The sequence below is a fragment of the Hemicordylus capensis genome, chromosome 5 (genome assembly GCF_027244095.1).
Source record: "Hemicordylus capensis ecotype Gifberg chromosome 5, rHemCap1.1.pri, whole genome shotgun sequence".
Lineage (NCBI taxonomy): Eukaryota > Metazoa > Chordata > Lepidosauria > Squamata > Cordylidae > Hemicordylus > Hemicordylus capensis.
The window spans coordinates 168,533,799-168,546,775 of NC_069661.1; the positions used below are offsets into that span (position 1 = coordinate 168,533,799).

Genomic DNA, 12,977 nt, shown 5'->3' on the forward strand with positions numbered 1-12,977 from the left:
TGCACACTTTCGGAGGCCCAAATGGGCCAAGAGCAAGCGTTTACCTGGGCCGCGGCGGTGATTTAAGAGGCTGGGGGAGGGGGAACCTTCGCGGAATACGTCACCCTCGCAGCCTGCAGGAAGCCCCCTGAAGGGGCTACAGGTATTTTTTCATCATCATCATCATCATCATCATCATCATCATCATCATCATCATCATAAAGCCATAAACACCTGGGCTATACCTGTGATCAGATACACTGCAGGAATAATAGACTGGACCCAGGCAGAGCTAGAGACGCTAGATTGTAAGACCAGGAAAATCATGACCATCAATCATGCTCTGCACCCCCGCAGTGATGTCGATAGGCTATACCTCGCTCGCAGCTCAGGTGGAAGAGGAATGCTGCAAGTCCATCAAACAGTAGAGGAGGAGAAAAGAGGCCTTGAAGAATATATAAAGGACAGTGAAGAAGATGCACTTCAAATGGTCAATAATGAGAAACTATTCAACACCAATGAAACAAAGCAGGCCTACAAGAAAGAACAAGTCAAGAACCGAGCAGAAAAATGGAAAAATAAGCCACTGCATGGTCAATATTTGCACAATATAAGTGGAAAATCAGACATCACCAAGACCTGGCAATGGCTTAAGAATGGCAACTTGAAGAAAGAAACAGAGGGTTTAATACTGGCTGCACAAGAACAGGCACTAAGAACAAATGGAATAAGAGCAAAAGTTGAAAAATCCATCACAAACAGCAAGTGCCGCCTTTGTAAAGAAGCAGATGAAACAGTGGACCACCTAATCAGCTGTTGTAAAAAGATCGCACAGACTGACTACAAACAAAGGCATGACAAAGTAGCAGGGATGATACACTGGAACATCTGCAAAAAATACAAGCTACTTGTAGCCAAACATTGGTGGGACCATAAAATTGAAAAAGTTGAAGAAAATGAAGATGTAAAAATATTATGGGACTTCCGACTACAAACAGACAAACATCTGCCACATGATACACCAGATATCACTGTAGTCAAGAAGAAAGAAAAACAAGTTAAAATAATCGACATAGCAATACCAGGGGATAGCAGAATAGAAGAAAAAGAAATAGAAAAAATCACCAAATACAAAGATCTACAAATTGAAATTGAAAGGCTGTGGCAGAAGAAGACCAAAATAATCCCAGGGGTAATTGGCGCCGTAGGTGCAGTTCCAAAAGACCTTGAAGAGCACCTCAACACCATAGGGGCCACAGAAATCACCATCAGCCAATTACAAAAAGCAGCTTTACTGGGAACAGCCTATATTCTCCGACGATATCTATAACTATTGACAATAAAATTCTGGCATCCCAGGTCCTTGGGAAGGACTCGATGTCTGGATAAAACAAACCAGTCAATAACACCTGTCTGACTGTGTAAACAAGAAATAATAATAATAATAAATCGAATGTTCCGCGGACTTGTCCAGAAGTCCGGTCTGGTCCATTCCGGTCCGGATGGAACCAGGGTGGGGTTTGGTTTGATCCTGAACCCCCAGAATGATCTGCACATGCCTACTCTGCAGCTGTTATAGTTGCTACTGCACTGCAGTGGATGGGGGACATATAGCAACTGCACTAACTGAGACAATAATGGCACCAGAGAAAATTTTTGTTGTTCTACAGCAGGGCTGCTCAACTTCGGCTCTCCTGTAGACGTTGGCCTACAACTCCTGTAATCCCTATTGGCCACTGTGGCTGGGGATCATGGGAATTGTAGTCCTAAGTTGGTGGGGGGCTAAGTTGAACATGCCTGCTCTACAGCCATCTAGCAAATTCTCCCATTCATACCTCGGTTTCAGTCTCATCACCAAAAATCTGCTACTGTGTTAACCTCCCCAAAACAGCTGGTAGCAATTCTAGTGCCACAATGAACAGTTTTCAAATATTTGCACACTATGGTCCAAGTGGTCTCATACTCATATGGAAACTCCCAGATTTGTATATGCATGTGTGCACACATGCACACACTTGAACACACACACACACACACACACACACACACACACACACGGTAACACAGTCCCAGGGACTAAGCTTGATTGAGATTGGAAATAGATTTCTCCATGCTAATTTTAATTGATGTGACTGTTTTGCTTTTTTGCTTTCCCAATGCTGCACCAGAATACAAGTTGGTCAATTTGGGCTGATTTTATTTATTTATTTATTTATTCAATTTCAAAGGTAAAGGTGAGTTTTCACTAAAGATGCCAAATTCTTCATTGTCCAATCAAACCACATTTGTTATTTAAGTACTCCATGTGTGTTGTTGTGGTTAAAAACATTAGTAGCCAAAAGCAGAGATGAACCCTGTTTTATGATTTTGCACTTGTTAATATGATAACCTGATTAATATGGCCATTTGTTGTATACAAATTTGGTATGTTTTTGCTAGTAGGCAGAAGGACCAGTGCAGACAATGAATTTGAAAGATAAGAGAATGTAAAGGGATGAAAATATCAGTTGGAGGAGCAAGTATTTCTTTAGGAGGCCTATTCAGACATTAAGCTGATGTACATATTCTGTACACTTGTACATATGTTTGTGTGAATGACTGTACTTGCATTAATTTTAAAAGTGAGCCTGACTACAAGCTCCTCAAATGCAGGACATGCCTGGTCTACGCCTTTCTCCAGTATTGTGCTCATGAATGCTCTAGTCTAATGTAATTAGCTACTACTACTGAATGCATGCACAAATCTGTGTCTGTGTGTGTGTATACACACACACACAGAGTACACAGACTGAACGTGAGGTGAACATAACATGTGATTCTTCTATAACTCTATAACATACATACCGTATATAATTGGATCAGCACTATGATAGAAATATGTCTGCTCTACCAAATGTAAACTTCCCAGATCCGGCCGAGTTATAAAAAAGAATTATCTTCACATCCTTGTTGCTTTCAGTCATGAAACTATTAGCTTTTAACATAATAAGGATCTAAATTTTTAAAAATGCCATTGCTCGAGGCAAAACAGATTTTTAAAAAAAATATAATGATGCTCTCCTTATTTTACATAACTTCAAAACAGTTTCAGTTCAAATATGAAATTGGCTCAGCAACTAGCTCATAGAAGACATAATCACTGTTCTATTGTTTCTCCCCCTTTAAGAGTTGTTTTTTAAATGGTTGAAGCTTCCAGAGCTGGAAGTGGGGGAGGGATGAATTCTGTCTTTAAAACTGTTTTAGTAAATAATGTATTTTCAGTAACCCTGCCTCATCTGCATCTGATTTTGACTGGAAACACAATCCACAAAAGAAAGCCACACCAAAGGAGGACACCCAGGCTGTCTGGATTCACTCAACCCACCTACATCCTAATACAGCCAGCTGATTAGGTTAGGAACGACCATTTACTCTCAAGAGTGCATTCCATTTAGTCATAAGAATAATCAACAGAATTAGTTTGCTTGTTTTCCCCTCTCTTTAATATCAAAAAAATAGGCAGCAGTGTGTAAGTATCAAGCATACATTTTTGGAGCTAAGTGGCTAATCATATTGGAGCGTTTCACAAGCACAATAATAGAGGATGGTGTAGACCAGTCATGCCCATTGTGTACCACAAGCTTTGGGAATGGAATGGGAATTCCTGAGAAGCACGTTTAATGGATTAGGGCCACCAGCAATGGCAAGGAGCTACAGTGGCCTCTCTAAATCCTTGCCTTACTTCCAAGGTGCCGACAGATTGCAGGAATTTGACTAAAAACCACCAAGCATGGGAAAAGATCCACTCAAGTTATTTAGAATGTTATAAATTAGTCACTAACATCCCAATATTCTATTTAACCCTAATTTCTACAATACACTTGTATTTCCAACATAAACCACACTCTCCAACACGTGTCTGGTTTATTTTACTTTTATGCATGGATGCTTCCTACATTGCTAGAAAGACATTAATTTCTCTTTTTGTTTTGTTTTTCTAGAGTTTACTTAAGATTTGTTAGCTTTTATATCACTAGTACTGTAATTCTGTTCAGGAAGGAGTGGGCTTTGGACTGAAATGACTGGAATGTTACTCTGCTTCTCATTGTTTGCTGTCTAAATATAGAGTGGGCCACTAAATCACAGGATAAGCTTTGGTTGTTGACATGGTGCCACACAACAGTGGGCTGAATGACTCATGTGGTCAGTCAATTGTACTTTGCATTCGGAAAGTACAAAGGATAGTACTAAAGCTCCAAAGTCCTTTGCCGAATTGTTTTATATAATTTACCAGGATGGTACATACCACCTCATATGACTGACTGATTGATTGATTAAGTGCCATCAAGTCGATGTCGACTCTTAGCAACCACATAGATAGATTCTCTCCAGGATGATCTGTCTTCAACTTGGCCTTTAAGGTCTCACAGTGGTGCATTCATTGCTGTCGTAATCGAGTCCATACACCTTGCTGCTGGTCGTCCACTTCTTCTCTTTCCATCAGTTTTTCCCAGCAGTATGAACTTCTCAAGGGAGCTGGGTTTTTGCATAATGTGTCTCAAGCATGATAGTTTGAGCCTGATCATTTGTGCCTCGAGTGAAAATTCTGGATTGCTTTGTTCTATGATCCATTTGCTTGTTTTCCTGGCTGTCCATGGTATCCTCAAAAGTTTTCTCCAGCACCAAAGTTCAAAAGCATCAATACTTCTTTGATCTTGCTTCTTGAAAGTCCAGCTTTCGCATCCATAGAGTGTCACGGGGAAAACCACTGTCCCAACAATTCTAATCTTTGTAGGTATACCATCCCATACGCATGAGTTAAAATTAGTTTACTGTACATTATAAATTAGCTTTATTGCCCTAGAAGTTTTTCACACAGGGCTTTTAAAGCCCTTTAGTTCACTTCTTCTCCGGAATAGAGGGTGTATGTTCACATACTGGGCAGATTTACCCTGAAGTCCCTGCGAGCTAACGGGGAGTGCTTCACACACAATTTGGGTTTTTCACTGTGCGCTAAGAATGCAGCCCGATTTTTATCTGGGGTAAAAAAAAAATCCAGTTTGCTTGGGGAATAACTTTGAGTTTGCAGCAAAGCCTCGCAGAAAACTCGTGGTAAAGCCGGCTGTGGGGAGAACTCCCAGGCCCCTGAGATCTGCTTCCAAAACCTCAGCTTCCTCCAGAAGAAAAATACGCATAGATTTTCAATGGAAACAAAATGTCCATATTTTTTGCTCACAATGGTGACCTCTCTTTACCCAACCAATCATTCTTCTGACTCATTAAATTAAATTAATTAATTTATGTCTATATAAACCACTTTGGGAACTTATGTTGAAAAGTGGTGTATAAATATTTGTCATATTTGTACTACTGTTCTACTGTGTGGTGGTGGTGAAACAGTTCTCTTGGTCTGACCCAGGCAGGATGGTCCCTCTCTAAGACATCTAGGACCAATCCCTCAGGGATGAAGAAGGCCTGAAGAGAGCTGCCTTTGCTAATGTGTACTCAAGAGCCTAATTTTTCTCTTCATCTGAAGCCTGAGCACATGTCGAAGACTGCAGAGACCCTGTATGAAAAAACAACATGACCCCTGAATACCTAGACTACACCCTAAGGAACCATTTTAACAGCCTAGGGTAGCAAGAAAACTACACCCAGGTTAGAACACTCGATCAGCAAGCTTGTCCACACTGAGGGCAACGTAAGATATTACATTTTGTAACTAGTGTTTTTAAAATTGAATTATCCATAAAATGATTTTAATTTTGGAATGATATGTGCAAGAAAGATGCAGTCACTCCAGTGAGCATCCAGGAAGCTTTGTCAGATCAGCTTTGGTCAATCTACTTTAGTTTAACCCTTCTAATGTTTTTAACAAGCCCAACAACCCAGGTATCTTCAAGCATTTTCTAAATGCTTCCCATTGACAAAGATTTTAAATCTTGGAAGTGGCCCTGAATGGCATTTCCACAATTTTGGCAACTGAATTACAAATTCTGGAAACCTACAAGAAATATTTATAACTACAAAAGAAAGAGTATTCTAAACATCTTCACTAAACATCTCAGTATATTACTTGGTCATACCTGTTTATATTGTTTACAACTACTGTCCTCAGATCATACTCTGACCTTTTGTAAAGCAAATCAGTAAAAGGTGATTTGAATTAACAGCTTATTTCAAAATATATCTGGACTCTGCAGCCTGTCCTGTCTTGGTGCAAGCAACTCAATAATCAGGGATGGCACAGATATTTTATTTTATTTATAGTCATGGCACAGTTTTGTTTGTAATAAGAGACATTGCCTGGAGGACTTTTAATTTAAAAGTTATCCACATGTCTTATAGCAACATTCCATCCTGCAGACTTAACAAAATCTGATGCAGTTGTGCTCGTACTAATCACAAATGCCTGAACAAAAATAGCTAGTACAGCCACAACAGGCTAACTTCCTAAGCTACTGTCAACCAAATGACTAAGGGTTAAATATTGCAGCCACAAGAATACAGCACAGTTGAAAAATAAATAACTTAAGGACAAATGGGTGTTTCTGGGACAAAGATTGATAAACAAATAATAAAATGTGAAAAACAATGGGCATGATCCAGCCAAAGTTAAGCACATTTAAATCTCACTGGAGTCAATGGGAGAGATTTAAGCTTACTTAATTCTGGATCATGCTCATGAGGTTTTCTTTTATTTCTTCTTTTTAAAAAGAAGCTGTGCTAACAAACCTTCAAGGAATTCTAATAAAGCCCCTAACATTTAGTTTGTGTATCTTCTGCATAAAATTCTGGACTCCAGGTTAAAGTGCACCACAGAATATTCATACCAAAGCTAGTCAAAAAGCGCTTTAGAGCCAAAGTTTGATACAAGTCATTTCACATCTTAATAATGCCGGGTCAGTTCACCGAGAACAGATGCAAATCTTTTAAAACTTCAATGTCACACAGTCATGATCCACAGTGTGGGTCATGTCACATAGTAAGGCTATTCACCCGAGCAGCTGTACCCTGGCTTGCGAAGCCCTACCAGGGTAGAGCTGCTTGTGTGAACCGCTGGGATTGCGGCCTGATCCTGGTGCTGCCCTGCTGGGTAGCCCAAGGTTTAATCTCAGGTAGAAGAGCACAAGTGCATTCTTCTACCCAGGCACCCAGCTGTGTGTGTGTGTGTGGGCTGCATGCCGCCCGAGCACACAAAGCCAGGTGGCAAGAGCGCCCAGCTGAAGAAGAATCCATCAACGTGCCACACTCCTGCACTGAGGGATGACAGAGGACTTCCTTTCTCTGGCTCCCTGTTCTGCTGCTCGTGTGGTGTGGCTCATGTACCACGTGAGCAGCAGAGCTTTAAAACTTGATTTGATTGTGTGCACCGCCCAACAGCACCCACCCCCCATCGTTTTCAGCTGTGTGAATGGCCTTAGTTTAGTTTCTTACACTGAGATAAACACTATAAAGGAAAATTATTATTATTATTATTATTATTATTTATTATTATTATTATTAAAACTTTTATACCGCCCTTCCAAAAGGCTCAGGGCGGTTTACATTAAAACACCTTAAAATCAGTTAATAATTAAAATAAAAATTATAAAACATAACAATAATTAACAATTAAAAACATCATAAAACTACAATTAAACAATCAAACAATTTAAAAACAAATTTTTAAAAAGCTGAGAAAGCCTGGCTGAAGAGATGTGTTTTCAGGTGTTTTCTGAAAATTGCAATGCTTTTTAAAAAAAGGTATGAGGTACAATTCCGTTTTTTCAGTACACTAATGGGCCGTCAATATGTGCAGTGGCAGCCTGACAGGCATCTGACGGTGCAAAAATTAGCCACTATGGACCTTACACATTACAGTCAACGTGTTTTAGTATGTGCAATAGATTACAATTTTCCTGCAGAGTAATCATGTATGGTGCAGTGCATGGAGAGCATGGGACTTAACCTGGGACCCTGGTTCAAATTCCTATTTGGTCATGAAGTTTACTGCATGAGTATGGGCCAGTCAAAGGACTGGGTCTTATGATCAGTGAGACTCGGTTTGGGGCGGTGAGCAGAGAGAGCGGGCTAAGCCCGCTCTCCCCACACACGAGCGGGGAGGGAGCCCTGGGAGGCCGTATCGGCTGCCCACACGATTGCTGGCTCCGTGATGGAGCCGGCGGGGGCTGGGGGGAGCGGGGGCCAATTGGCCCCCGCAAGCTCCAGCATGCCTTGCACGAGCATGCAGGGCATGCTGGCAAGACCCCTGGAGCTGGGAGGCGGCTTTTTGCCTCCCCTCCAGGGGTCTCCTTGTGAGGAGCTGCGCTGTGGAGCTCACGATCAGAAAGCCCGGGTTTGCAGAGCGCTTACTCTACAAACCCGGGCTTTAGGGAGGGCTACCAAAACGGGTGACCTGCTTGTAAGCCACCGGGCTTGCCTGCGAGCCCAGTGGTTTACATGATCAACAAAATCGGGCTAGGTTCTCCTAGCCCGATTTTTGTTGATCATGAGTATAGCCCCAGAATCTCTCAGCCTGACCTCATACACAGCCCAATTCAGATGGCTCAGATGATAACCATGGTTTAAACTGTAATGTGATGTTCCCAAGTTTGCATGCCCCTCTTTCACACATCTGAGGAGTATGTTTTCTACTTCCTGTCCTAGTACAGAACAAGCTGGGATTTGTTATGACATCCAAACCTAGCAAATTCTGGCTTGTCTTAACCATAGTTTGTGGCATATAAGCCAGGATGTGAGGTTCAAGTTTATCGACTGAAGCTAGAACAAGCTGAGATTTGATGTTTTGGGACTTTACAACAGATCCTGGTGTGTTCTAAATAGGACAGGAATTAGGAAACATTCCTCCTCTAATGCACAAAGGGTTGAAGGAGAGAGTGCCAAAATGCAAAGCTCAGGATCATCATGTTAAGTTATGATTAAACCATGGTTTAGTATGATGTCTGAATAAAACTGCAGAAATTTTGTGAGGATAAAATGAGGGCATGGGGGAGATAGATACTTCATATACAGGTGAAACTCGGAAAATTAGAATATCGTGCCAAAGTCCATTAATTTCAGTAATGCAAATTAAAAGGTGAAACTGATATATGAGACAGACGCATTACATGCAAAGCGAGATAAGTCAAGCCTTAATTTGTTATAATTGTGATGATCATGGCGTACAGCTCATGAAAACCCCAAATCCACAATCCCAGAAAATTAGAATATTACATGGAACCAAGAAGACAAGGATTGTAGAATAGAACAATATCGGACCTCTGAAATGTATACAGTGTACTGTGCTTGATTGGCCAGCAAACTCGCCTGACCTGACCCCATAGAGAATCTATGGGGCATTGCCAAGAGAAGGATGAGAGACATGAGACCAAACAATGCAGAAGAGCTGAAGGTCGCTAATGAAGCATCCTGGTCTTCCATAACACCTCATCAGTGCCACAGGCTGATAGCATCCATGCCACGCCGCATTGAGGCAGTAATTGCTGCAAAAGGGGCCCAAACCAAGTACTGAATACATATGCATGCTTATACTTTTCAGAGGTCCAATATTGTTCTATTCTACAATCCTTGTCTTCTTGGTTCCATGTAATATTCTAATTTTCTGAGATTGTGGATTTGGGGTTTTCATGAGCTGTACGCCATGATCATCACAATTATAACAAATTAAGGCTTGATTTATCTCGCTTTGCATGTAATGCATCTGTCTCATATATCAGTTTCACCTTTTAATTTGCATTACTGAAATTAATGGACTTTTGCACGATATTCTAATTTTCCGAGTTTCACCTGTATGTTATCCTGAGCTCCTTGGAGAAAGGGCCACATACAAATATAACAAAGAAGTAATAATAAGTATATGAAACCATGAGCATCTCCTGTTGACCCAAGAGGATGAACTACATTCAACCTTCTGAGGATGGACAACATTCAGAAATGTTTTAAAGCATGGTCTGTGGCCAAGTACCCTGAGTCATGACTAGGATCACTGCGAGAACCATAAAATTGCAGGACTAACTACCGCCATTATGCATGCCATTCAAATTAATGTGGACGACAGTGGAGAGGTAGTTTCAATTCCCTTCTTACTCCCATGTTACTCCTACTATATTGCAACTCAGACTAGGAGCCCTTTCTCACAAGCAGTGAGAAAGGGCTACGGGGTTTGCAGGGAAAGAGCCCTAAACAGCTTACCTCCTTGCAGACAATCATTCTGCCTTCCCTGGGTGGGAAGATCACCTGCCTAGATGAGCACCGGCTGCTGCCAACAGCTCCAAGGGTCAGGATGTTCGGACGCATCGCCCCACCCCCTCGGATCTCCAATAATGCACTGCATGAGTGCACAATACGACATGGGGATTCCCCCTTCCCTCCACGAGTCTGACAGACGATCCGAGGTTAAGGGAGCACTCACTTTCTTGATCTTGTTTTAAAGGGAGGCTTCATAGGCGGGTTTGCCGCCATGGTGATGCCAGGATTGGGCTCAATTCTGGGGGTTCACACATGCATGCGAAACCAGGCTGGGCTCCCTTAGCCTGGTTTTGCATGTGCACGTGAATGGCCTATAGCTGTTGCAAGTCACAATAAACAAGGCAAGAAAAATAGTCAAAACTCTTTATGATGGCAGAGTAATATTTGTAGGTAACAGGCTAATATGAAGAAGAAAAAATTCTGTCTGCCTGCATCCAATTTTTAGGCCTCTGGACAATCAGGCTTCTGAGATCTTTACAGCATTGTCAGTGTCTATGTGTGGAAGTCACATTTTGTGCATCTGCAGGTATGCTCTGCATGCCCAAAACTGTACCTTGTACAAAACTTGGGGCCCTAAAAATCTAGATTTTCAAACTGTGTGCCGTTTTGAAAAGAAAATTCATAATTTGGGCAGAGTTGGTCAGCCAGAGGGCCAGTTTAGAAAGAATACAGCAAATGAGCCTATCACTTAGTTGTCCCTTCATGTCCATGCAAAAAGGGGATGTGGATTGAAACAAGCATGGGCAGGATTTCAGGAGAGGGATTTGCTTGCTCAAGGGGGCAACCTTCTGCCCATCAAACTCCATCCCTCATGATTATGGAGAAGAACTCTAAACCTTGTGGATACTGGATAGTAAAGTTCTATTATGTAGAACACTTCTTGTAGCCAGATAATGAGACATTTAATACTCTGCAGCCCTCATTATGTGATAGCTACTGTGCTCAGGTACCTCCATCCTATTAGCCAACTAAATCAAATCTTTCTCTCCCTTCAGTCCCTCCGTCACCCCATTTCTCACTGAAATGTTCTAAATGGCTTGAATCTTGGGAGCAAACTAATACATACAAATGCACCAAATGTTCATGAGTGTTTGTGCTTTGTTTTTAAATCTCGGCACTTTGGGTTCTCTCAGGCATTTTGGTGCAACAGATACAGAGAGTTTTGGATAATATAGGGATGCCATGGAAAAACTGAGCAGCAGCAATTTCTTTCTATATTACCCTCTCTCACATATCCATTTCCCTCCAGTAAGTTCCTAAATGCTCTCACTGCAGTAAGGAATCACTTTGGGGCACTCTCATTTAGACAATAGAACAAGACTGAGGAAATTAATTAACACTAATCAGATGATGGATCCATTTCCACTTACTTGAAGGTTAATTTTATCTGTGTCTGCCAGACACATTGCTCCAGCTCGCACAAAAGTGTTTCATTCTATACCTGTAGGCTATCTTACCTCCTTCTGTGCTTGCAGATTGCTTGAAGGAAGGAAACAATGGGGTTGTCTTGCAGAAACCTCCTTGTACCTCCTGTGCTGCACCTCAGCCACTTTGTTTGGTAGCACTCCACTGCCAACTGCCGAAAAGTGTCTTCTTGTCCTTAAAGGCGTCAAAGTCTGGTAGAAAAGATAGGCAGCCAGCACCAGCACTAGAAGGAACGGGCGAAGTCGACAGCATCTCCGGCAAGACAGAATCTGCCTGCAAGCCATAGCCTCCACGCCGTTCTAATTTAGTCCCATTTCCACTTCACAGGAGTAGTCCCTGCGGTTACTTTTTATGAGCATGAAAAACAGGGACAAAGTTGTGTTTTGCCGCAGATAATTTAAGTTCTCTCCTCCATCATTGCTGGGCCTGAGCTTCCCCATGGCATCAGCTGGCAAGAAATCATAGGTCTCAAGAGCAGGAAAGACAAACAGCCCTTCAAAAAGCAGTGCCTGACCTGTAGCAAGAGAGGGGAAAGTGAAACAAGTCACACATACACCCAGTGAGGGCTGCGAATGAACAGACTTAAGCATCCTATGATACACAGTAGAAAAAAACATCTTAAAATTTTCAAGAAAACTTCACCTCACAACAGAAACTTCAGCTGAACAATTGCATTCAGGAAAGCAGTAGGTTAAAAATTAGTGTCTTGCACAGCTGAAGGGCGTCAAAGATCTTTTTTAAACAGTTCCCCCCACTTGCATTTCCAATTCCCGTGGGGGGGGGGAGGATTTTAAAAACTGTTTCTTTCATCCTACATACTTCACATTGCTGCTTTCCTGTCAGCAGACATATCCTGCCTACTCTCAATGAGAATTTATCAGCTTTTTAACAAGCAGAAAGGCTAGATTTCTCTTGGTTCGTTTTTTCTTCCAGCGTTTGAGTTCAAAGTTATGTTTACTTACTCAGTTCTTATTCCTGTCAGACGTTTTCCATTCTCCTCTAACGGGTTGCTGATTAAAACCACTCAGAACAGCCCAGCCTCATGACTCCAGCTCATCTCGCACACAGGCACACAACACCCCATCTGAACTTAGGAAGTTGGACCACAGACATATAAATAAAAAGCAGGACTGCCCTAAGGGGTGGGGTTAAGCTGACCAAGTTCTGAAAAAACGCACAGTGTCGTGTACATGCTGGAAGCTGCAGGAGCTGAATTATAGAAACAATGTCCTTTTTCTCTTATGCTGTACACTTCCAAACTGTACCCTAAGTTCAGCAGTGTGACTGGGTAATAACAAAAAGTCAATATTAAGTACAATCAGAATGCACAAAGGAAAAATTAG

At 41.7% G+C, this 12,977-nt stretch overlaps 1 protein-coding gene across 5 annotated transcripts in view; it reads right to left on the bottom strand.

The window, feature by feature from the left end:
- CPED1 (cadherin like and PC-esterase domain containing 1) overlaps nucleotides 1-12,716 on the bottom strand; it is a 182,892-nt gene extending 170,176 nt beyond the window's left edge. For 4 of the 5 annotated variants that reach the window (XR_008308678.1, XM_053256489.1, XM_053256488.1 and 1 more), the window contains exons 1-2: nucleotides 12,597-12,716; nucleotides 11,667-12,148 (exon numbers count right to left, since the gene is read on the bottom strand). Coding sequence is in view for 3 of the 5 variants with exons in the window: in XM_053256489.1 (XP_053112464.1) it covers nucleotides 11,667-11,918 (252 nt within the window). In the remaining 2 variants the exon portion in view is untranslated. Of the gene's footprint in view, nucleotides 1-11,666; nucleotides 12,149-12,596 lie in introns of those variants that run through there. The other variant, XM_053256490.1, reaches the window with a different exon arrangement.
- Between the last annotated feature and the right edge of the window lie 261 nt (nucleotides 12,717-12,977).